Source organism: Cyphomyrmex costatus, unplaced genomic scaffold (assembly GCF_001594065.2).
Source record: "Cyphomyrmex costatus isolate MS0001 unplaced genomic scaffold, Ccosl1.0 scaffold344, whole genome shotgun sequence".
Classification (NCBI taxonomy): domain Eukaryota; kingdom Metazoa; phylum Arthropoda; class Insecta; order Hymenoptera; family Formicidae; genus Cyphomyrmex; species Cyphomyrmex costatus.
Genome location: NW_017277600.1, coordinates 138800 through 164581, shown reverse-complemented (window position 1 = coordinate 164581; position 25782 = coordinate 138800). Strand labels below are relative to the sequence as shown.

Below are 25782 nucleotides of genomic sequence, written 5' to 3'. Positions count from 1 at the left end.
AAGCCCTCTCTTACGTGTGTGCGGAGAGGATCGTGGGATCGAGGAACGAATGCCAGGCAGGTCGCGAGCTGTCTTTAGTAATCTTCAAAGACCTGGTCGATCGTGAGTGGGTGTTCCCCACCTGATCCGCAGGGTGCAGAATATCGGGGCGTTCACCGGTGCATATGACTAAAGGTGCAAGTAATCTTGCGAGTAGCTCTCTCTCTCTCTCTCTCTCTCTCTCTCTCTCTCTCTCTCTCTCTCTCTCTCTCTCCTTTTTTTAACCCCATATGTTCGGTTCTTGATTCACAGGACCTATTATCATAAGAAAGATTGCCTATCCTATATGCTCGTTTCTATAATATCAATGTAGAATAACTTCAATCTTGGTTCGACTTATTCTTCATCCTTTTCTAATTCTTAGAAAAAGATGAAGAGTTAATTAAATTATTATTAAAATTAAACTACATTGGTTAGAAACGGACAGTTGACGCAACAAGAAAGATGGAACAGGTTTAACTCACAGATCTATAATTATTTTTTGTCATCAGACATTATTAGAAAAGTCAGAAGCTTCGCGTGTCCACTTCGTTCTCAGAAGTAAGTTACGCAAAGTTCCCGTTGCTCTTAACATGCAAAAAAAAAGAACCTTTTCTCACCATCGTTCCCTTTCTTTCTTCCCCGCACGTTTTTCTCATACATCTAGCGATTAGTCAGACTGAAAGGGCAAACGGAACGGAGAATCTTATCCCACGGAATCCTCTATCGGTGAATGTGGATGCATCGTATCATACTCGCACATTCTGATTTCATGTAGCGGCGCATTAATTAGTCCATTACATTGTGGATAACGGTTTAGTGTGCAAGTCAGATGTAAACTTTGGCATTTCGGAGCACTTTTGCGCGCCGTTAATCTCGCAGGACGAGGCGAGGTTCGCTCTCACGTTTCGCTCGTCGCACATCCGACACGGCGAACACGTCATACAAAGTCATATTTCGACATGATAATACCACTTTGCTTGTAGCGATATTTCGCCATTATATTTATATTCTTAAAAGTACAAGAGCGTACAAGTACGATTTCTGGCTCACGAAGTGGCGGGATTTGCCCTAAACTTCACGTCGAATTGCATTTTTCCTCGAATAAAATGAAATTGATATTACGTTGCACAACCTCCCCGTCTGTTGCCGATTGTTACAACGCCGATTACAATGTTCAAAAGACTTCAATGCTAGTGATTACAATACCACAGATTTCAACGCGCCGGCAACTTCAATACTGCAGATCTTAACAAGCCGCGTCCGGGGACTTCAATGCCGGCGATTTCAACGCCGGAGGTTATCACCTCGTAATTTCGATGCTGGAGCTGTTCAATCCTTTGAGACTCGATGCCAATTTAATTCTCAACTATTTAATCTTCTGTACGTTCTATTACATGAACATTTTAATTTAACGTGATGAAGACATTTGAAATCAGGAGGTAAACGTTTACATGTTCTAGAAATAACAGTGGATATTATACGTGCAGCTGTTGCACGTTTGACGTAGCAAACCGGTGTCCTTTCGCTCTCGATTATTTCTTCCATTTTTACATGACTAATAATAACTTCAGTCAAATGATCTTGTGTTCTATGACCTGAGGTAATGCGTTGAGAATTATATAGCTTGTAATTAGGCTAATCGTAATTTCACGAAGTTCTTCAGTCGCATCTCCGCGCCTACGTATTATTTCCTTTGGCTTTCTTCAAGAGATTGAAATCTTATTATATCACAGACGACCTCGCTAAACGATCGTGAAGATACCGTGAAGTCGCGGCTCATCCAACCGCGTCACCGCGTCCAAGAGTCCCGCTGAATTCTCTCTCTTTCACCGGCCGGGTGTCTTTTCACTTCTTAAGGCCATCAGCTGCGTCCAACAACCGTTACGTACTTGCATTTGCGCTTCACAATCGGCGGAGGCGCTGATTAATGTGAGGACCCCTCGATCTTGCCGCCTCTGATCTCTACCCTGCGTTACGAAATTGCTATTATATAGAATATATCTATATAGATGCGACGTAAATATTCGTAATCTCTAATTATCACAATAATATAGCTAATATCTAATTAATTATATATTAGCAATATTCCTTAATAATAATTTACAGAAACCGTTGATTTTCTTGCCAATTATTATGTCGTTATATTGCAAGTAATATCATGTTATCAAATGTCTCTGTCGACGCGACTGTTCTTTTATATTTGCAAAATATTTGTGAAGATTCTGCAATAATCGACCTGCAAAATGATTTATACGAATGCTGATGTAATTCCGGCGAGGTCAAGTCACGTTGGTTGCGAGCGTTTGCGTATCGAAATCTGTTAAGGTGTACTCCTCGAGAGTCGTTTGAGCATCTCGGATGGGAGCAGATTAAAATCGGCAGATTGTGCAAGCAGAGACATTGAATGCGTCCCAAACAGTGTCAGGATGTCCTGTGGAGAAGATCTTGATGCCATACTTCGTATACGAGAGACAAGTACCGTACAAAATATCTTTGTAAACCGCCAGCCATCTTCCATATATAGGGAGGAAGATATGTAAATTCACTAAATATTGCCAAATAAACGTGATGATACAATTATAAACAATTACAATGTTGGTTCATATATAAAAAATATTATGATAACTTCTATGTGCACTTTGCAGAAACATAATTTTTCTTTTAAATTTTAAATAATTTATACTCTAACATAACAGTGCCTGACAGTAGAACTGTGTAGGATGCCGTAAGAATACGGGATTTGTCGTACATCGACCTCTATGAATATTTTACGAAGAGATGTGTCATCGTGCATACAACATATTAATATGTAAGATAAAATAACGAATTATAAAATCACATTACTGCCATCTCTCTAAATCTCATAATTTTTTATTTAAAATATTTTACAAAAGTGTATCTTGCCAAATATATCTTGTCGTCTTTGATGAGCTTTTCGTATTAACAATTTTACGTAACACCTCGTTGTTAAAATGAGTTTAATCTTGCAATTTCGATCTTGAATAATAATGTCGTATGACGTATAATGTACTCGTAACGCATAATTTGGAGCGCATCGACTTCTACTGATCCTTTAAACAGCTCCCGTGACCTTTCATGGACGAGAGAGAAAACAGACCAGTACGTCGGGATGCATCTTCGCGAATGATAATTGATGAATACGTAATGCGTGACGTAATGCCATGTGGGCGACGATTGAAAAACGTTGCCCTCGGAATAATACAACACTGACGAAATATTACACGTAATCTTGTCATAGTCAATGCTCATTAAGGATGTAAAATGAAGTTAATTATCATGTGTCATCCATTACGAATGACATTTATATCAATTTTGGAAATACGCGTCATAAATTTGTATATCTGCGAAACGAGAAAGCCAGAATCAATAAGTCGTTGGGATTGTCAGTAAGCGAGCGAGCAATAAATTAGTCACAACATTAATGTCCATCCTTTAACTGATTTTGTATTTAATATATCTTTTGAGAAAGTATTTTTTAGAAAGGATTTCTTTCTTTCACTCTTTCTCTATCTAGTTAACGGAAACATAATTTATTCTATATCCGAGATTGCCGGAACATTTCTTTTGTTAAACACGAAAGATAGGGATTTTAGTTACGGTTGCGGTTACGATTCGATGCTCTACTTAAAGAAGGAATCGGCTGTCGAAGTCACGCGAAGAAAGTTTAGTGTCAGAAACGGCAGACTGAAATATGAACGAACTTCCGAGGCCGTGGGCGCTGAAAAATTCACAAAATTGACAGACTCAGTAGGAATAAATTTCCTCACCATTATCACGCCTTTTTGTTTAATCCTTGAATTAGCAAGCTACTTTACGTAATAATGCTCGTTCGATTGCAATAATTATTTTTCACGAATACCAAACAATATTTGATCTGTAGTTGCTTGGAGGCTTTTTCAAAAGCAACTAGAAAATATGAAATGAAACGTTACATGCATATTTAATCCGTATTTCAACAATTTCTATTTATTTTATTATAATTTTCAAAGGAATTCTCTAAGATTGCTTCATTAAGGAAGAAAAATACTTTTTATGTTTAATTTTATATTTTATGACTCATTGACTCTATTATCCTAATTGATACTTATAATCATCATCACTATCATGCCGTTAAATTTCACAGATCTTTTAGGAATTTGCTAGCGAAACATAGCCTTTCTTATTATACCCAAGGTATGTCGTTTTTGTAAAAGGTATCGAGACGCCTATGCCACGCATAACTACCAACAATCTCATTAATCGCATGCACAAAAAGGGAGTGAGGCAAATTGTAGTGCCGCTGGTATTTTCATGGAACTACGAAAGCATGCAATTGTCGGTCCAATGATTTGAGGAGTCTGTATATATAGGGGGAAAAAAAAATTAGCAGAAATTGTTCACGAAACAATGTTCGAGGCTTAATTAACAATTTTAGCGACTTTCGCCGCTTTTATTATGCAATTGCGCCGATTTTTATTCGACTTTTCAAGGTCTCGAGTCGCGAAAAAAAATTGTGCCAGAACCGGCGAAAAGTGCCGTGGGTTTAACCGTCGGATTTCTGATTACCTACTTTTACCGCTGTAATGGGCCGCGTGACCGGACTGCGGAGTGAACCAAATCTCCTTTACAATCAAGTGCCCCGCCCGAATAGGTAACGAGTAATCAAGTCGTTCCGGCGCGGTTTTGCGATGGAGAATGGAAGCTTAAAACCGCGGTGCGCGCACGTGCGTACGACGATGAAAACGCAACTGAGAGATCATGTAATTCCACGGTGTGGTGCGATAATGAGCGCTTTTAGGTTGCAAGTCTGATCGTCGAATATCGCGGTACGACAATAGTTCTCGAATAGCGTGGAAATTGCTTCTCGCAGCTATTTAAAACGACCCACGAGTCACGTGCCCGTTAATCTCCTTCCAAGCTTCCACGTGATACCGAGCATATGTATTGCCACCGTTAATGGAGATCGAGCGTTGCCCATGTTTGACCGCTCTAATCGTTGATTTGCCATAGACAGAGACGGATCATTTTTTTCTCCTTTTCATCGATCCGAGCAACTACAAAGTGACGACTATATAATAGAATAAAAAGTTAAATTGCTCGCGATTGATATCTTTTCTCAAATGTCACTTAATTCTTTGTTTCAAATGAATAGAAAATCGTGGTATTGATACGAATGAAAAATTGTGTATAGGTACACGATTGATAAAATTTATGAGAAAATCACAGGAAAAATATAATTTATAGCGTTAGTTATTTTATTATAAAAAATTCAATTTATGTATATAGCTATATTGAATATAAACACTATACTTTTTATATTAAGCAAGGAATAAAATATGGTGAGATCTTTACGAAGCGCCTTTTATTCCTGGATCGTTCGCCTCGCGAAACCGCGAAAGTCTGCGAATATTGTTTTACTGACGTAATTACGAATTATCGTCGCACCGTCACGTACACAATGATTTATTGATTTGCGCGCAGATATACATACACCGGGCGAGCGCCCGTGCAACACGGAACGCCTTAAACTGTATAAACTGTCCGATATTATGCAAGCGGCGCTCCAGTTTCAGAGCACTGCTTCGGTATTCCAGCTCACTTTCACTCATTCACTCGCCGAGTCTTTTATCCTATGTGTCGGGAGTCCCCTTCTCTCTTTCTCTCTCTCTCCCGTCGCCCTGTCTCTATTTCCCTTATACGCGTGCACCTCCTTCTCTCTCTCTCTCTCTCTCTCTCTTTCTATTCGTTCGCATGACTTTCACTTCTCTCGGTTTTGCAGAGTCCTTCTTTTCCTCGCGCTCGTCTCGTTCTGTCGCCGTACGAACTTCCACCGTGCGGGGCCGCCTCAGGAAAAAGCCACGGAAAAAACTGTGTTTCTATTCATATATATGTCGTACGTACGTATAGTGTATACGTATGATCGTGTATGGATCATTACGAGGCGGTAATTTTATAGTAGTATATAAGGAGAGCGCGCCGATAGCAGAACGATTTCCTGGTGACGCCGTTTCGATGGCGGCGGTTCCGGTCATGAAATTGCTCCGGGTGCCACTTGTTGCGTAAACGCACAATAAATATTAGACCCTGGTAAAATATGACCCGTCCAGTGTTCCGGATTTGAAGAGCCTAATTGCGGTAAAACGATTGCTCGCGCAGGTGTGCATGAAGTTTCCGATCAATTTTTGTAACGTCGGAAGCTATTTTTCGTCACAGGATATTATTACGACATGACAGGTTCTCCATTAAAAAAATATTATGCAAATTACATTTTACCTGTAATATGGCTTGCGTAAAAATTCTTACAAGAGGGCTTTGGCTATTTAGTGAAACGATTGCCTGTCATTTCTTTATCACAGAGTTGCAACGTATAGTTGCGTTCGTGATCCCGTATATATATTGTTCAGTAATTTGCGCTTACATTTTGTCCACACCCTTTTTTGTGTGAAAATTGTTTCAATGCCTCTTTCTATCTCTTTCTCTCTTACAAAAAATCGACGTCAAACCGCAGTTTCTTACGGAACAGCCGCTAGGCATAAAAAAAAGTTTTGCAATTTTTCATTGCATGAGCCTTGGCGGCACTCCTCATTTATTTCCATTATTGTAAAAAGATGCTTGCCTTCAAAGTTCTGCTTGTATTACATTGTAGCTCGAGAAAAGTGGTCGAGAAAAGTCTTGAACTAAAGGACTTCAAGAAAATCCATAAAAAAATGAAATTAAAACGAGTTAATAAACATTTTGAAAAAAGTTAATGAATACTTTAAAATTGAAAAGAAAGATCTCGAGAGACAGAAAGAGACATATGATGAAATATTGTTTGACACACTCCAATAAGAATGTATTATATATAGTTCAAATTACGCACTGATTTTGTAATATTGATTAGAGATAGTGGAAAATGTGTTTTGTATACAATACGAAACATGGACGTGCAATTAACAATCAACGCAACGTGGAACGTGATATGACCGTGTAATTAGCGATCAGAGATTTCAGTGAAACGCGGATTAGTACTGCCGTTGGATACGTATTTACCAACCGTAAAAGGCTGCAACGCACTTTGTGTCACTTTAGCAATCGCGACGCATCATTTGAGAATTTCTAGGTCGGCACGCGTCTATTGCGAGGAGTCCTGCTTGACATTTAGTACGCCGGGTACAACGTTCTTGCGTCTGCACCGCGAACGTTATTCCTCAGGCTTGGAACGTATTATTTGTAGATGATACGTCGACTACAATGTACTGGAATGTCGCTAGATGTCAAAGATACTCGGTTGCATTATATTTTGCAGATAATTCCATTTCCACCGTCAAATGTCAGTGACGCGATAGACATTGTGTTAGTGTGACTTCTTTTTATAACGAAATATATACGCACAAAGTAGTTGAAAGGTGTTTCTAGAAAAATTTGTCAGTTTTTCGCCAAAAAATTAATACATTAATACATTCTATCCATTGGCAGATTCAAAAATTTTTATCAAAATGGAAAAGGCCATTGATGCGCTAAAAGTTAAGTTTTTTAAGATCAAATATGAAAAGATAGAATATTTAAATTATTATTGACATTGAGAAAAATTATTTAAATATATAATTCATATATAATTTAAGAAATTTATACTTTTTATTCCTAGGAATTTCTAAAAAATATTTTTGAAATATTAAAATTGTTATTAAGCATTTTAGAAACAAAAATATATGTAATATTTTGCTATAAAAATATATTTAAAAAAAACCTCAAGATGGATCATGACTCTTTTATGAGTCGCCATTGCTTCTCTATCTAAAATTTTATAAATGATCATTATCATTCAATGATCAGAAGTTTCTGACGTTAACAAATATCTAAAACATCGTTGACTTAACGAATGATTGATTAATGAAGAAAGATATACTTGAAAGTATCCTACTTTGAATATTCATGATTTCTTATTGTATTGCTTGAAACGGAATCGCCCCAATCAGTGATTGGAACACGAGCAATTGAAAGTAAGATTTTGGATCACCCCACAGGCAGTGACCTCGAGGCCACTTCAAGGTCACGAGTAAAGGATTTCGAAGTCAACCGTCTTGTCAACGATAATCAGAAGAGGGAGAGAGAGAGAGAGAGAGAGAGAGAGAGTAGAGAGAGAGAGAGAGAGAGAGAGAGAGAGAGAGAGAGAGAGAGAGAACGGGATCGGTTTTTCTGCGTTAAAATTAAACCCCTTGACGTCAATTGCACGCGTCCTTCTATATCCGTACGGTCGAGGACGTTCATATCCCGTTCAGTCCACCTCTTTCCTCCGTTCCGGCATTTCCCGGCGACCTTCGCAACCGAATACTTCGGCTGGTCGATGCCTTCAATGCCGCCAGGAAGAACAACGTGTCTTGCTCCGCCAAATGCGTAATTATATACGGCATGTATAAATTACACCCGTGTATCTGTCATGTAATTTTGTTCGAACATACGACTTGCACTTGCGAACTAAATAATAAACGTCCTTCGTACGAACAAGAAGCTTTCGTACATATGTACAGGAGATTACGTATATAGGGATTTAGTAAACGGACGTACTTTCCTGCAAGAAGAAACTAAATTGCACGGAAAGTTAAGCGAATAGTTATCATACGTTTTTGGTTTCGTAAAATGCTTTAAGTTGCATTAACTCACGCTACACTATACTAGGACAAAACTCGTCGCCATTACACCGAAACATTGTGAATTAACGGGACCGGAGGGGGAGTAATTAATTCCGTCGTATCTCGCTCATTGCGCTCGGTTGCGCGCGCACTTAATTAGTCGCATTCTCTGGAAATCAATCTTGCATTCTCGATCTCTCCTTCCCAGCAGCGATCGAGCGATCTCCCCATTTTTCCCACTCCGGTTACCTAATTTTAATCGCCGTTACGATAATACGCGCTCGCGCGCCTTGCAGATTCGTTATTGCTCGTCATTAGAGCGCGTACCCGGGTACCCGGTGATGATTGCACAACGGCGGTCTTTTATGCGTATGGGAAGCAGACGTGCATTCGCTTACTCGGCTACGCGGACATGCCTGGGGCACCCACGCGTGGCCCGCGCACCATGCGCTCGCAATTCGCGTCGCACAATAAACCCCGGTGACTTCTGGAAAGCGAAAAACCGTCGAGCAATAACGATAATGGCGCTTTTGTCCCGCGTCCGTGTCGCGTGACTAAAAATCATCCATTCGGCTTCGACGTCTCGTCGAGACATTATGGAAAAAAAAACACGCGGACACGTGCGCGCATCTCCGAGCACTACTGTTTCACCTCGCTTTCACGACACTACTCCGTCCTGCGGTTCCCATTCGATCGGCTTGTTGGTAATTTTCGCTTTTCATCTCTTTTTTTTATTCTCCTCTGTTTTATTTTTCATCGATGATTGAGGAATAGAATGCGCGAGCGCGCTTCCGACAACACCGATATCCATTCTTCGGCCACGATTGCACGTTTTCTCATTAAGTCGCAATTATCTAGGTTTCCAGGGGCGCTTATTAATCAACCCGGCTCTATAATCAGAGGGGAAAACCTCGCCGTGAAAGATCCCCGGCTCGAACTTCCGCTTGCAAGAGAGGCTCGGATTGCGAAACCCGCGCAACGCGAGATGCGCGCGAGTCTTGCGTTTTTCCTTAGTGCGTATCTCTTTGCGTGTTCACGTTATGTTCGGGAAAATTAATGCCTCCGCATTGTGTTGCGGCTTCTGCCACGCGCGACGCATTTTCCATGTCTTGCGCGTTCTCTCCGCTTCACCTCGCCTGATATTCTCTCCGAGACTGTCGTAAAAGCGTTTCTCTATGTAAGTGAGCGGTTAAGTCCTTTCGAGTTAGGTCAGTCCGATAACATGTTTGGACGTTATACATATAGTATGTACATAATAGTCTTGTACGTATGAGTACAAGGTCGACCAAAAATCCGGCTACTTTTCCGTTGCACAATCGTCGCTGCATTTATCGCGCTCGCGTTTCAACATGCAAGCGGTACGCGATGATATACGGCAGGCAATCATGTCACGCTCGTTCAAAGCTGAAAATGTTTACGACATTTCACGGCCCGACTCGCCCCTGCGTACGCCACGTAGGAATAAATAGATCGTAATCATAATTCATACCAGCATTGACGTACGCTTTGTTCGTATAATTAATGAAGCTGCATTTATACGTCAAGCTCTCAGATGAAATTATCAGCTAATACATATATAATATTGGCTAATACATCACGCGTCTTTTATTTCTATAAGGAGGGATGAAATTTCAAATTAGAATACGAGTTTGCAAACGTGAGATATATAATAAAAATGTGCGTTAGTTTGAAAAAAGTATCTCCAATAAATTCACTTATAAAACTTTAGCTTTATTAATTTTTAATTTGTATTTATTTTTCAGAAACTATATACTTTGAAAAAATTTACTGAAAAATAATTTTGTAATACAAAAATGTATTGTATAAAATAAAAAGGAAAAGTAGATTTTATTAAAAATCTTATACTCATTCTCTAAGTCTTGAATGAAAATGCAAAAGTTTATCTTGCGAGATAATCCGATCGCAAGGAATAAAAATAATCTTTGTCGGTCTCATAACAATGGTTGTCGGTTTTGTATATCCGTACGAGGCCCATTAATCCTGCTAGTTCCTATGACTTTTCTTTGTTTTACCGTTTCACAATATGGACTGCATAAAAATTTTATTTCGCAATTCTGCGCAGATCTAGGATCGGATAAACTATATGCAAGAGGCCGTATAAGCTCCGATAGGATCAGACGCATGTCCGATTCGGATATACATATGTATTGTATAATCGTATAGAGCCCTCAGGGGATTTAAGACTCGAATTTTGATCTGACGATAATTTAATTTTGATTCGGGGAATAGAAGGAAATCTCGTTGGCCTTTAGCAACACTAATAACATTAAAATAATCAAGTATGCGTTGACTGAAGGGCTTTGGATAATATTTTAGATTTTAAAATTAAACATTTAGATATGTATTATCATAACATTTTAAATTTGTATTTCTACTTGTTTTTCAGGATGCCAACGAAATACTCCGAGAAGCGCGAGAGCCAGCAGAAATGAGGCAGTCCTGGAATTTGAATGCCCCGAAGAATTTGGATACTACCCACATCCGCGTGATTGCACACAGTATTATGTATGCGTTTTCGGCGGTGCTCTATTGGAATCCTGCACAGGAGGCCTTATGTACAGGTATGCGAAATGAGAAATATGAAAAGGGAAAGCAGCGAAAAGGAAAAATCAAGATCGCTATGAATATAAACGTCGACTCAACATTTCTCATATCGTAACGTTTTTCAGAATTAATATTTAGCGTGGAGAAATCGAACGCGTCTTGTCTTTATTCTGCTCCAATTTGGGAATGAAAATTTTACGGAAAAATATACGATTCTAAAAGAAATGTTGCTCCTCGATGTCTCGTTGCGAAACACTACCGCATCAACGTCAATATTTAAGTCTATTATATAATATGCTTTTGTTTCCTGTTTCTTTCCAAGTTTGTTAATTTTTATCTCGGGCGATAAAAAAAAAACGGAAAACGGGATGATAGGCAAAAAAAAATCAAGATGTAGAAAATAGCAAAAATGAAAAATAGGAGACATTAAAAAGCACATTGTAAAATAGGCATTAGCGTCGAAACATTAAAAATCGCGCATGTAAGCGTTCGCGAGTTCTAAGATTACGTGCGAGATAATGGAAGATGGTCGACGCGAGGAATTCTTCTGCTCGTTACCGCAGTTTCTGCTGATGTATAATCGTACGGGGATCAACGACCGCGTTCGCGCGATCACCGTCGCGAAGCGGGCTCTTGGAGAGAAAAGAGAGGAAAAAACACCGTGGAAACGATTCCACGCTTCTGACGATCGATCTGCTAATATGGTCACGGATTAGTAGCGAGGTGAAATTAGGCAAACAGTGCGATAATGGATGCGCCGAATCGGGCATATACGCATGCAATTGTCGAGCGGGCGTATATGAGGAGGCCGGATGTGCGCGATCCGGCCCGCGCTCCCATAGCGTTGCATTACGAGATTCGTGAGAGATCTTGCGTTGCCGCGCATCGCGCGAACGAAATTGCACTTTCCCGCGAGTGCGCGATTGCTAATCGAAAATGCGACGTTTCGCGGGAAATTTCTTAAGGTATCTTCTAAAAATGGAGTTTAAATAATTAGGAGTCTTTTATTCCCTTCGGGACGAGAAGGCACGGTCGAGAGTGGACCGCAAAGTATAAATCTGAATTTTTGATTGAGAAATTTAAAGAAGTTTAAATGATAAGAATAAAACCCTTTATCGAACCGTGAACTACATATAACACGATCATGTATCTCAATAAAAATAAAAATAATCCTAATAAAAATAAGAACGTAATCCAGTTTTTAATACATTTTGCAAACGATTCGAGACTCGTCGAATATCGGTCAACGCGATGGATTACTTTCAATCCACCGTGGATTTGCACGGTAAAAGGGGGTCGTACGCGTAACCCTGGAGAAAAGGAAAAAAACTGATCAGCCACACCTCGCCCGATACGAACGAGTTCGCCGCGCTGAAGCCGGTTGATACAGCCCAAGGTGCTTAATGGTAACGCGATAACCAAGTACGGGTAAGCTTGAGTCGATGGTTCCACGAGCGACGTGCCAAACGTGGCTCTCAATGATAGTTAGGGTCTGTCCAGAAAATAGGAAACGCTCGTTCTGGAATCGTATAAATCGTTTGGACATTTTACTACTTAATTACAAACTTTTGTCACGTTGCACTAAAATGTGCAATAAAAGGCTGATTAGATCAAAAAAGTTAGAATTCCCATAAATACCTCGATCATTCTTATAGATGTCATTATGCTATTGAAATATCACATATATGATATTACAGGCGACCCCAAGAATATTCTCCATAATTCGAAAATAAAAGCTTTGCTCTTTACGTCGTATGTATGTCGCACGTACATTTACTTATGGCAAATAAATGAGTCTTAATTAGCGTGACGCGTAAGTAGCGGAAGAGAACCATGTAGGATAATTTTCGCGTAACCGAGGGAAAAAAATGTCAGATTGTGTATAAGGGAGCGTAAAGTAAAATAAGCGAAATGATACGTCTCGCGTTGTACAAATGTAATTTTAATGACACGGCGGGTGCGAGAACTCGTGATCGTTGGTAAAGCTGTGCTTGTAAGTAGCTATAACGATTCTAATGAACGTTAATGATTTGAGAAATTCGAATCGCTTGCCTTCTTTTCCCAGCCACGACTTGCAGACGTGCGACTGGCCGCGAAACGTAGGCTGCCCAGAAGGAGACTCGTCCAACAAGGAGGCCGAGGAGGATCCTCTGCTGGAAAGGTGAGTTATAGTTATATCGATATCTCTCTCTCACATCTGATGAAATATCTTGGGAAATATTTACAGTTTAATATTTAATTATGTTATAGTAATTATAAACCTGCATTAACTTTTTCCGGAAGATTGAATCAGTTAAATCTACTCGATTATGATACATTCTTTATGTTACGTCTGTAAATTTGAATTTTTATTACAATGTTTATTATTATAAACGTAATCTATTTATAAAATTGTCTTCAGAATCTACTGGCATTATTTTTGCATTTCCTTATGGCTTGCATTTGTACTATATCACAATATAGGAACGTAAGAACGTCACGTGCACAAAGTGTTTTTTTGCAAAGTGTGTTTCACTACAAAAATGACATGAGTAGTAGCATTACATTCCACACGTGAGATTCAGTTTTCGAGACGATTGCAAAACAATGGTGTGTCTGTTCGCGCAGGCACACGCGCGTTTACGAGCTTCACCCACGCTCGCGACAGCCAATGGTAGAAAAAGGCGAGAGTGAGAGTGAAAAGAAAGAGAAACAGCGCGAGCGCGGTCGATTAAGGCGACTGGATTGGATAGCGCGCGCGGGGGAGACCCGCGGATAGAACCATTAGTTTCGATAGAACAACTTCGCGATCGCGTTTTCTCGCGGCTACCGACACGTCGAATAAGCATTTCGCTCGCAATCCGCAAATACTCTCGATTCGACATGAAAAAAAGAGAGATATCGGCAGTGTTAGCTGATAAAAAAAATAACGTATATTCAAACGACATGGCTCGTTGTTAAAGGCCACTTCGTTCCGCCTGTAAACCTTCACGGATTCGCTTTCGTTTCTTATTATTATTACTCTCTAACATAAATTACTCTAATTTAAAATTTAATTGTGGCCTCACAATAAAATAAAAATAGACACCGTCTGAATAATCGCGTTGTATTCTAAAAAATAATATCGCAAAATATTATAATTGCTTTTTGTTATTCACGGTTTATCATCTTGTTGTCACAGAAACCTGTACGAAAATTGAAAAAGTATATAACGAGACAAGCAACATTCTTGTTACTTTTACGCAAGTAAAAACGCAAAGAAAGCAAAAACGGGCCAACCGAGTTGTACGTGTTATCATTAATTAATTTGTTGCATGTGTAAATAAAACGTGTGTACGGATTTGTATACGAAATTGGAGATCTTTTCGAGCAAGAAACGACAGCCAGGTCTCTCGTTACATAAAACCGAAGTTGGGCAACGCGCAGGCTGGATACTCATTAATTGTATTGTGCACGAGTAATCGGGAAAGAGTTTCTCAACTGCTATGCTTCGTCTCGAATTCCGCGTGTCCTTGCCGTTTAAAAAGAAATCCTCAGGAAGATAGCTACGTGGTAACATATAATCTTTATTATACTTTTACGTTTCCGCAAGAATGTTAACAGGAGAATCGTTTTTCACTGTTAGCTTCCAAACGGCATAGAAAGCAGATACTTGACATTCTGATCGTCTCTTCCTCGGCTATATTTATTATCTTGTTTATTTCTATGCGACTCTTGTACGGAAATGTAGGTCCACTCGTTTACCACATATTTATATGCAATTGCCTTACATTAGCATTAACATTGCAGTTCCCCATGTTGAATTGACATTATTAAATATTCGACAAAGAAGTAATCTTGTTGCTTTCAACTTTGTTTCCTTGAAAGATCAATTTATCCTCGCGAATCGATAATTGCTCTTAAAATTGAACCGTCGCGATCGTAGATCTGCGAAACTCGAGACGCTGCAGGAACAGCAACATCAGCAACGGCAACAGTTACGAGATCAGCAGCAACAGCAGCAACAACAACGACCGATCCAGAGACAGCCGATCACGATTACAACTGCGTCACCGCCGGTCTCGCAGATCACCGAGAGGCAACTGAGACGACAGCACTCGAGAACAAATTACCACGATGACGAGTACGGTCCCGCCTCGGAGGTCGAAAATGATCGGCAGCAACGAGTGTACCGGGGACAACCTTCAACGATCGGCCAGGTGCAGCGAGACCGCGATGGTCTACGACGGAATATAATATCGGTAAGTCACAGTAACGTCCGCGTGATTTAAATTTTTTATTTACTATTTAACGTTCCTTTAATTCTTAATTTATAGAATTATTATTTAAATAATGTGTCCGAGGATATGCACTTCAACAAATAATTCTCTCCTTAAAATAAACATTCTCTAAATGCGTGAAATGTAATTTGAAATAATAATAAACAATTAAACAGTTAAATAAGCCAAATGATTTTACATTCTCTAAATGCGTGAAATGTAATTTGAAATAATAATAAACAATTAAACAGTTAAATAAGCTAAATGATTTATTAATAACAAACATGCTGCTATACTGCTATTTAATGCTGCAGTTCGTGATTCAATCGCGTAAACAATTATAGGGATGTGTCGACGGTTCTTTTTCAGAGAAAACACAAATAGAAAGTTTGCATTGACTAGGTGACGGATACGTCAGTTTAATGTCAAAGTGAATTTGCTCAATTAGCCATGAATACGGCGATTCAAGGATACCGTTGGCTATTGAATTTACAGCGTTGTGTGTGTTTTAGGGAAGGGAGAAGGATAGTCTGGTAAGCTCACGCGCCCAAGCCGAATCTCATTACAGGTTGGTATAACGAAGTTACAAATCACTTGAGAAAAGAGAATAATTTTTATCGCGATGAAGTAAGACTTCTTAATTTGGCCGTGATTTCTCTCTGCAAAACTTTACAAACTACTTTACGCTATCGCATAGTCGGCCATCTCTCTGATGGTATCTTTCTGTTGATTGAAATTTTACATAATAGAACGATCCTCTGATACATTGCACGTTTTATCGCGAAAACGCCGTAATCAAAAATACGTTACCTTTTGCTATACTAATTTCTTTCCACGCTTTAGAACGCCTGTTCCAACCACTGAATCGTCGAGGCTTGCTAAAACATTAGCCTCGACCGTGGCACCGGTCTTGTCCAAGGCTTATTATAGTGATCCAGATCAGAGTTATCCGTATTACACGATTTATGACGATGACGTTTCCGTTTATAAAGACGACGGTAGGCAATCTTCTTTGAATTACTTTGAAAAATTTGTATACTCGAGATTAATGTACAAAATAATCTTGTATTACATTGTTCTCACTTGATATCTCAAGATCTTTATGTCTTATAGTTAAACAAAAATTGAAAATTTAAAAAACTGAAAGAAACAAAATATTTTGTTTTGATCTACATTTTATTTTTGTCTTTTTAAATTATTTTTCATTGATTAAAAAGATTTTAAATACGTCAGATAAAACTCATAATATATGGATGGTGGTGATAAATGAAATCTATTTTAATGTTCTGCAAACACATAAATGCAGTTTTAAATGATCTTGTATTATTTTACATAGATTACAATCAATATACTATCAATCAATCAGTACCGGTGCAGCAGCCAAATGTGAAAATTAGTGAGGTAAACACGAAGCAATACCAGAAACCGAAGAAAGTCGCCGTGAACGAAGCAGACAAGTATAATTTGAATCACGACATACAAGATTATGATATCTATGAGAATCAGGTATAAATACGTATTACATATAACAACGAATTGAACAAGATTATGATAAAATTGCATTGTTTCTGTTAAAAGAAATGTTTTATACGCATCTAAAAATAATTTCGTTTTTTCATATTTCAGGCTCAGCTGAACAAGAATAAGTTCCGTATTTCCGATGGTCAACAGTTCAGGTAAGGAAATTGCTTCTTCATCTATTATATAATAATTCGCTTATTTAGAATTTCACATGTTTATCGTGACTTGAAACATTTAAAAGTAATTTTAACTTTTACTGGTATTTATATAATAAAATAGTATTTATATAATTGATTGCTTTTAAATACAGTAATTATCATTGAACTTTATCATTAGAAAATATTTCTCTCTCTAAGAAAACTAAATTATATACACACACATATAAAATCCTGACTTAATTGACTCTCGTGTCTTCTTTGTCATACAACAATATACGTGTTTAACAATGTACATTGTCTATTCTTTCAAAAATTCGCTGTTATTTTAAGAAATTATTTTCCTTGCACCTACCTCATCCTCGCTAATGGATGCACCTTTCTCTCACGATATTGCGATTTATCGTTTAAAAGTGTCGATGTTCACACCATCGCGCGAAGTTGTCGCGTCTAATCACCGTTTAAAAATAGTCGCGCGCACCAAGTTGATCAAGACCTGTCCCGCCGGTTTTTATCCGGATGTCAGAATGGAATCGAAGATCCACGATTACGTGATGTCGCGCGTTCTATTAATTCATTTTCAAATGCAGGACAAACGTGCTCAGCCATCCCGTGGTCCACGTGACGACGCCGAATGTCATCGTGGACACCTTTATACCTCTGACTACGAGCACGCAAACTCCGAGCACGACCGGCAGACCCTACACCATTAATGCACCAAGGTATAGCACTTGTTTAGACTTAATTAACTCTTTCTCGCAATAAGTGCTTTAAATAGTGTAAAATAGGCTCAAATTTATTACATCTATATTTGCGACGATAACAGTATAAGGACGAACAAATCTCAAAGAACTCATAAGTATTGTCTCGACCTTCCACATGAAATAGTAAAGAAGATTTATTTCTACTCAAACCAAACTTATACCGTCTTGCATATGTTTTATGAAGCACCCTCGTCAACTCTTTGTCTCTGTCCCGAATAACTTCTTGAATTATATCATCTCGAGGACGTCAGTTACGTCTGTTAAGTTTAAGTGCCTTCGTCGAGTAGAACCGCGTAACGTTTGTGTATGACGAACGATTTTCTTTAATCTCCATACCAGACCAATGCACATGGTGCAATACACGAAAAAGACGGCCCTGTGCCGATTTCCGTCGGCCGAGACCCGATTTCGCCTCTCGGTCTCTCGGCAAAACGAAGTCCGTCGCTTTCTCCGCGACGCAGTAAACGAGCATTTTCCTTATTCACTGCCACCGGAAATTCTCGGATCTTATCTTGCGCTCTAATTTTCCTTCTCTCTTCTTTTTTCAGCCGAGATCGGCCGCAGCAGATTCATCGGGGTACGGCACCACCGTAAGTTCATTGTCAATTCACTTTCTTCAACGAGGCATGATTTAACTGACGTACAACTCGTGCCGCTCATAAATCCACAAGTGTTTCATGATGACACCGCAGCATTTAGATTACTCACTTTCAATCTGTTTTTTAAATACAGAACAATATATTATCCGACAATATCTTTTTAATTCTTACAATTAATACACACGATGATTACACGGTCCTTTTTTTCGTCACTTTTTATCATTCTGGATTAATTCTTTGACAGTATTTAGTGTATTTAAAAAAGTTTGATATAAATGTTATAACAAATTATTTGAGTTTTTCGAAAAAAAAAAGGAAATATATAGGATATGAATGTGACTTAAGGAATAACACCGTTTAATCCTTTCAACTTCAATTAAACGTTTCCAGACGATCTCGACCTACCCTGAAGCCGTCTACCGAGATAGTTTCGAAGGCACAGGAGTTCATTGACATATACAGGTATCCTCCAGTAAGACCGGCGCCTATCTATCCAACGCCTCAGGTGGACAAACCGGCGGCGAAATGTCGCAGAGATGTCTGTTTACTTCCGGACTGTAGCTGCGGCGGCTCCGATATACCAGGTAACTTAGCGACACTGCGATAATCAGCCTTGCCGTGAAAACCACTCGTGTAGTTCATTAAACCTTCGCTTTAAACATTGATTGAACTTATTTATTTGTAATTCTTTAACGTCCAGAAATAAACACAAAATTACGTGATTTAAAGTTTAAAGTCGCGGCTGAAATAAATTAATAATAATCGTGAAATTTTTTTTGCAAATATCTTCAACAGATGCTACACGAACTGGTTTAAATTCTTGTTTCTGAAACGATCATTTTGATCATTTCGATTACTTAAGTAGACCGGAAATGACGTTCTGCGAGCTAGAGAAACACGAGACGGAAAAGTTTGCATTCCGCGTGCCGGAAGTCTGGGCGCTTGCGCCGACTGAATGTAAATGAGGAAGTGGGACGTCTTGCGAAGCAGATCTCGTTCAAAGGTCGCCGAATTTTGTCACCTTTCGACGGAAAGATCGAGGTGGGGCGCGGATGTAACGAGACGCGATTTAATCGTGGGCGAAATGTCAGGTGAAAAATCCGCGCGTTACGCAAACGGTCGCGCGCCGCGAATGTTAAGTTTGACGAACGGTTTAGACATAGACGGCCTCGCCGTGACTTTCTCCGATTCTCTAATGTTACATACATACATACCGACCGTTACATAGTACGCTCGAAAGTGAAACAGATCTACGCCCGATACGCTCGTGGCGTGCGTCGCCCTTCGAAATTGAAAGTAATTTGCATTTCCGGAAGGCGTTTATCAAATGATCAATCGATGCGTAATGTGCCCGATTACTTTATTTACTACGAGTAGGAGAAAAATTTCGATATCGTTACTCGGATCATTGAATGTCGCCTTACTTTCGCCTCGACGAGATAACTTCTGGAGAACATGATTCTTGCATAGCGATTTGAGAATAAAAAGAGCACCTGTTACGATCACAGTTAAAATTTTTAATTTGAATTTCCTTGAAAATTGTATAAATACCTAAAGAACACTCCTAAGAATTGTGGATTTATTAAGTTCTTACTATTATATATATAGGTGAATTATTGCTTAAGAAAGACTGTTAACTAATTCAAACTTTCATACCAAGTGCAATATTATTTTTGCCACATAATCAAGATCTTGATTCGCAGGCGTTGTTAATTTTGTATAAATAGTGCACATTGCAGTAGTAACACAGATAGAACATTAAAATACTGACAAGATTACGTATTAGTAAATACTTGCTATTTTCAGTATCTAAACGATTGCTTTATTTTATATCTTGTTAATAGTAGTTGGTCTCTATAAAAATCGGCATATACTTTTTTTTTTTTAAGATATGATTAATCATTATAGAAATTGAAACATTTCTTGATTTCGCTGACTGAGAAACATGACACAGCTTTGGTGATCGTATCACGAGCTACATAATGCAACTGTGACGCACAGGTGGTATTCCGAACGAGCAGACGCCGCAGATCGTTCTGCTCACTTTCGACGACGCCGTTAACGACCTTAACAAACCCTTATACAGCGAGCTGTTTGAAAACGGTCGTAAGAATCCAAACGGCTGCCCGATCGCAGCGACTTTTTACGTCTCGCACGAATGGACAGACTATAGCCAGGTGCAAAATCTCTATGCAGACGGCCACGAAATGGCGTCTCACACGGTCTCGTAAGTCGATAAAAACGTATCACGAAAGCAAGTGCATTAACACCGAGGGATATCACACATCATTGCACTATTTTAACCAAAAGAGCGAGGCTCGCATCGAACGTCTGTTCTCCGTTGACCACATGTATACAATTAACGTACTGATTTCTACTTATCGTCTACCTCTTCTTCGAGAATGCTCCAAGCGGGCGTTGAATCGGGGAAGGATTTACCGCGAAGGGTCCTTTAATTCGATTGGATTGTACAACTAGATTATTCGAGTTTTGTCGAATTCATGGAATATCTAATCTTGAACGTCAAGTCCTTCGAATTTCTCGATTATTGGAGACACACATCTTGAGAAATCTCTCCTGGTTATCCTTGAATTTTTAAATTCTGAAATCTGACGCTCTGTGGAATGAGCTCTTAATTAAATACTTAAACTACTGTTAGAGAGGAAGGAAAGATTTTTCATTTCTTTAAAACCTTGAAGTGTTCAGTTCAATGAATCTTTGTATCTCCGAGTACTTCTTAGCCGTAAATCGTTCGCGAAATACGCTCGCGAATTTCTGCCTACTATTTAAGAAAGCCTCTTTGAAAGTGGCATCGTGCAATTAGAGGATCCTCCGTGGGGACGATGAAAACGCATATTGCTGCGTGCAACCGGTGAAACCGCAAGTGTACCTTCATCAAATAGGAGATTGACGATCTCTCAAATGAGGGATCGCGGGGTCCGATAGCAACACGCCGTAAACCGCGGTTTCACCGGGCGCGTACGACACACCTGTGTCGTGTATACTAATGATGCATATACTAACGCCTTCTCTTGTGTTCTTTCTTTCTTTCTCGCTCTCTCTTTCTCTTTCATTTCACGCCTCGCCATGCTCCTCATTCCCATCACGCGCCACTCTAACATCTTCACACACATATATGTTGCATTAAAAAAAAACACTCAAAAAAACTTATCACATCGATACTCATATCCATAAAAAAAAAACATCTATGACACACATTTCAACACGGTCTCGAACGCGTGTCCCGATTCTCTCGTGTCCGTCTTATCCCTCTCTCGCTCCTTCCTTTTTTGAATCCTGAACGCGATCCTGTAACGAACAGGTGAATACCTACCGGAGGAAATACCGCAAATCGTCCTCCTGACATTCGACGATTCCGTGAACGACTTGAACAAGGGTCTTTACTCCGATCTGTTCGAGAAGGGACGAAAGAACCCCAACGGCTGTCCCATCTCGGCCACCTTCTACGTGTCCCACGAATGGACCGACTACAGCCAGGTTCAAAATCTCTATGCCTCGGGCCACGAGATTGCCTCCCACACGGTCTCGTAAGTAATCGAATCGTCGTTAAGATCTGCGAACAGTGTTCGCCGCCGGGCAGGCGAAGTAGCACACGGGTTTTATTTTTATTTATAATTAAACGCTTAGATAAATTATATAATCTCGTGGTTGTTAATACTGTTCGTATATTTTTGTACGGGATTTTTTAAATCTTTCGCAGTTGGTATTTATTTATCGTAATTATATGTTTTCATGTAACACATTTACGTAAAAAAATACGTATAAATTAGCATTCACAATTGTGTGATAATTACAGTTATCTATTAATTGTTTCTTCCATCACATTTATGTGTTATAATTTATGTTAGTGATATTAACAATAATATTTAATAAATACGTAAAGATGTATAAAGTTAATAGTAATAGTTAATTTCTGAGATTTTAATTGTTCTTATTTGTGAAATCAAGCGCATTTCGACTTCGAGTAATCATGCTTATTCAACAATCATTCATATTGTCAACTAATATCACGCAAATAGATGCAAATTAATTACAATCGCCTTAAAGGCGTTGAGTAGTTATCACTTTTTTTACATAATTCGATAAAGACACTAACACTAGCTTATTTTCCTAATGAAGAAGTTAATGAGTCATATTCGTGCTTATTGGATCAGTCAACAAATCGCTTCTGCTTTGAATGTTGAATGATTGATATGACGCTTGACACACGTTCGAAAATTCTTGTATTTAATTTCATTATTTTTTTCTCTTTTACACTAAGTTTATAAAAGATACGTAAATATAAAAGGCACATAATGCACGTAACATAATGACATAACAACCACGCTCGTTCGGTTCTTGCAAAATCATCTCCATCTTTTATGCGTCAGCTGTCGATATCGTCATTTTGCAAAAGCCGAACGTTCGAATGAAAGACATGCTTATGTAATCAAAATGGAAAAAAAAAATGAAAAGAAAGAAAAGCGTTTCCGACGTGTTGTCAGCCATGGATCGGTGCGTCGTGAGAGAATTTAACTCTTCGTAATTCGCAAGCGATCGTCACGACGATAAATCTTTGCAATAGGCACAGTTTCGGCGAACAGTTTTCGGCGCGAAAGTGGGCGCGAGAAGTTGCTGGGCAGCGCGAAATTTTGTCTGCATACGGAGGCGTCAAACTGGAGGATGTTAGAGGAATGAGGGCACCCTTCTTATCGGTAATTATCTTGTAGTATTTATTCATTCTTTATTCTCGTAAAAAAATATTACGTAAAATATACGTGATAACGATCTTAGAATGATTCTTTTCGACATAAACTCTGTAAGATCGTAGAAGATTTCTTCGCCGTTCAAGAGAGCAAGTTGCAGCTGTGTAACTCTGCTGTACGCTATTTGTGACGCAGGTCGGGGGAAACAATATGTTCAAAATGCTCTGGGACACAAACTTCACGTACGACTCCTCCATGCCTATCTATGAGAACCGACCGCCCAGTTGGCCGTACACGCTGGATTACAAGCTCTTCCACGACTGCATGATACCACCCTGTCCCACGAGATCCTATCCAGGATTGTGGGAAGTTCCTATGGTAATGTGGCAAGATCTCAATGGAGGTAGGTGCTCCATGGGAGATGCTTGTAGTAACCCACCGACTCCGGACGGCGTCTACAAGATGCTCATTAAGAACTTCGAGAGGCATTACACGACTAATAGGTTGGTAAAGTGATTCACGCTATTCGTATACGCGATTATTAGACAAACAATTGAAACAAGCCATGAAATAAATTTCTTTGTTCAATGTCCGTGTATTCTTAACAGATTGTTTCTTTCACATCAATTTCTAATTTCTTTTCATACAATTCAATAAAGTTCTGACATTGCGGAAAATAATTACTTGAATAAAAAGATTCACTTTTATATTATAATTGAAAGTTAAATAAAATAAATGTTTTTATTTTGCAAGTTATTTTTATACTAATATTATCGTAACATGATGCACCTTTCCGCAGGGCGCCTTTCGGTCTGTTCTATCATGCCGCATGGTTTACTCAGCCGCATCATAAAGAAGGCTTCATATCATTTCTCGACACCATTGTTGCGATGGATGACGTATGGGTAATTACTAATTGGCAGGCCATACAATGGATCAGGAATCCAACGCCTCTGGCGCTTCTACATACGTTCGAACCCTTTGGATGCCATTATCCGGTAAGACTTTTTGTAATCAACTCTTTAATGCTTAGCTCACTAGAGATTTTTATATTTTACAAACAATTTATTTAAAAAGTTTTTATATTTTTTATTATTTCTTAAATTGGAATATTAATTTTTTTATATTTCGATGACAATAATTAAAACGTGCTAAATTAATATTGCAAAGTAATTAAAAATTCTTTTCTTTTCTCTCTCTAATAAAAAAAAATACATGTGTACCATGAAATGTATTGAGATCGAAATATATCGAAGATATTGTTGACTCTTTTTTTAGGACTACATCACTGTTTATAAAATAAATGAAAGAGACATGAAATGCACGCGCGTAGCGCGCGCTGTATGCTAGTTTAATTTTAAAATTGTCATAAACATTATTCTTACAACTAATAATATTTTTTAAATCCTATTTTAATATAATAATAACAATAATAACAACGATTCTTGAGTTAGCTTTAATTTATTGTAATAAAAGAACTCTATTATATTACGGCGAATATGATGCAGGACCGACCTAAGAAATGCAATAACGCGAAGGTCTGCAATCTTTGGCATAAGAGTGGAGTAAGATACATGAAGACCTGCCAAGCATGCCCGGACATTTATCCTTGGACAGGCAAGACCGGTATACGTAGCAGTCGCATCGACAACGAAGTCGACGCCCACGAATGAGTTACACGAAGAGAAGATTCAAACTTCGTTGCGATCGGGGAGAGTCCCATCGAACGAGTAGCAAACCCGGACAACGCGAATATCTAAAAAAGATGCTGAAACGAGATCTTAATCTCCCAGACGTGGGAGTTTCTTGGACGTCTGAGAGAAGTTTTCAATTTCTTAGATATCCGAGAAACATCCGAATCTTTCGGTCACGCTGCGTTTTAGACAGAATCAATATTTAGATGTAAATATCTTTTGGACTTTCGCATTGTTTGGGAAGCATTGTGGTAGCGCGCGAGGGGAGATACTCTTCTATTCGGATAGGTAACTTCAAGTATTACACGCGCGTGTCCCGACGGACACATTTGGGCCGAGTACGCCGATGCAAGTTTTTATGCTGACAATGAACAGGATCTCGCAAAGTTCCCGTTTTCACGCTGGATTAAATAAAAATCACGCTCGCAGCCGTACTGGACCTTTAATCAAACCAAGATGCTGTTACATTCATCAATGAGCAGATTTTTTAACTAAACAGAAATTCATCAGTAGTAATTTAAAGTTTATTTTGTGAAAGAAAAAAATATTTAGCACATAAGTATACATATAGATTAAATTGATCAAATTTTTTTTTATAAGCGATTGCGAGTCGGGTAGTAGGTTGATATTGAAAATTAAATAATTGAAAGAAAGCGATATTTATGAAATATCGAGATTAAATTAAATCAGTGATATATCAACAAAAGAGAAATCGTGTATGTAAGATTGCGCGGACAATACTTAAAGCATCTTTTGTATCCTTTTGTACCTTATATCCTTTTTTTTCTTTACCTCTTTAAAAACCAACAGAAAGTAGATCGGTTAATGGATTGTCTTTTAAATATATTTTTCATTATGCTTTTCCACGTTTTCTCCACATTTTTCTTTCTCACAATTTCTCTCTTTT

The 25782-nt window shown here is 38.8% G+C and overlaps 1 protein-coding gene across 1 annotated transcript in view; it reads left to right on the top strand.

The window, feature by feature from the left end:
• The window catches only part of Cda5 (Chitin deacetylase-like 5), a 55207-nt gene extending 29442 nt beyond the window's left edge, over positions 1-25765 (top strand). Inside the window, exons 2-16 of the mRNA XM_018542763.1 lie at positions 11041-11215; positions 13264-13359; positions 15103-15418; positions 15949-16004; positions 16280-16434; positions 16773-16942; positions 17063-17112; positions 17703-17834; positions 18425-18466; positions 18866-19059; positions 21798-22023; positions 23061-23190; positions 23377-23684; positions 23981-24179; positions 24690-25765. Of these exons, the coding sequence (XP_018398265.1) occupies positions 11041-11215; positions 13264-13359; positions 15103-15418; positions 15949-16004; positions 16280-16434; positions 16773-16942; positions 17063-17112; positions 17703-17834; positions 18425-18466; positions 18866-19059; positions 21798-22023; positions 23061-23190; positions 23377-23684; positions 23981-24179; positions 24690-24854 (2414 nt within the window). The 3' untranslated portion in view covers positions 24855-25765. The remainder of the gene's footprint in view (positions 1-11040; positions 11216-13263; positions 13360-15102; positions 15419-15948; positions 16005-16279; positions 16435-16772; positions 16943-17062; positions 17113-17702; positions 17835-18424; positions 18467-18865; positions 19060-21797; positions 22024-23060; positions 23191-23376; positions 23685-23980; positions 24180-24689) is intronic.
• The last annotated feature ends 17 nt before the right edge of the window (positions 25766-25782 follow it).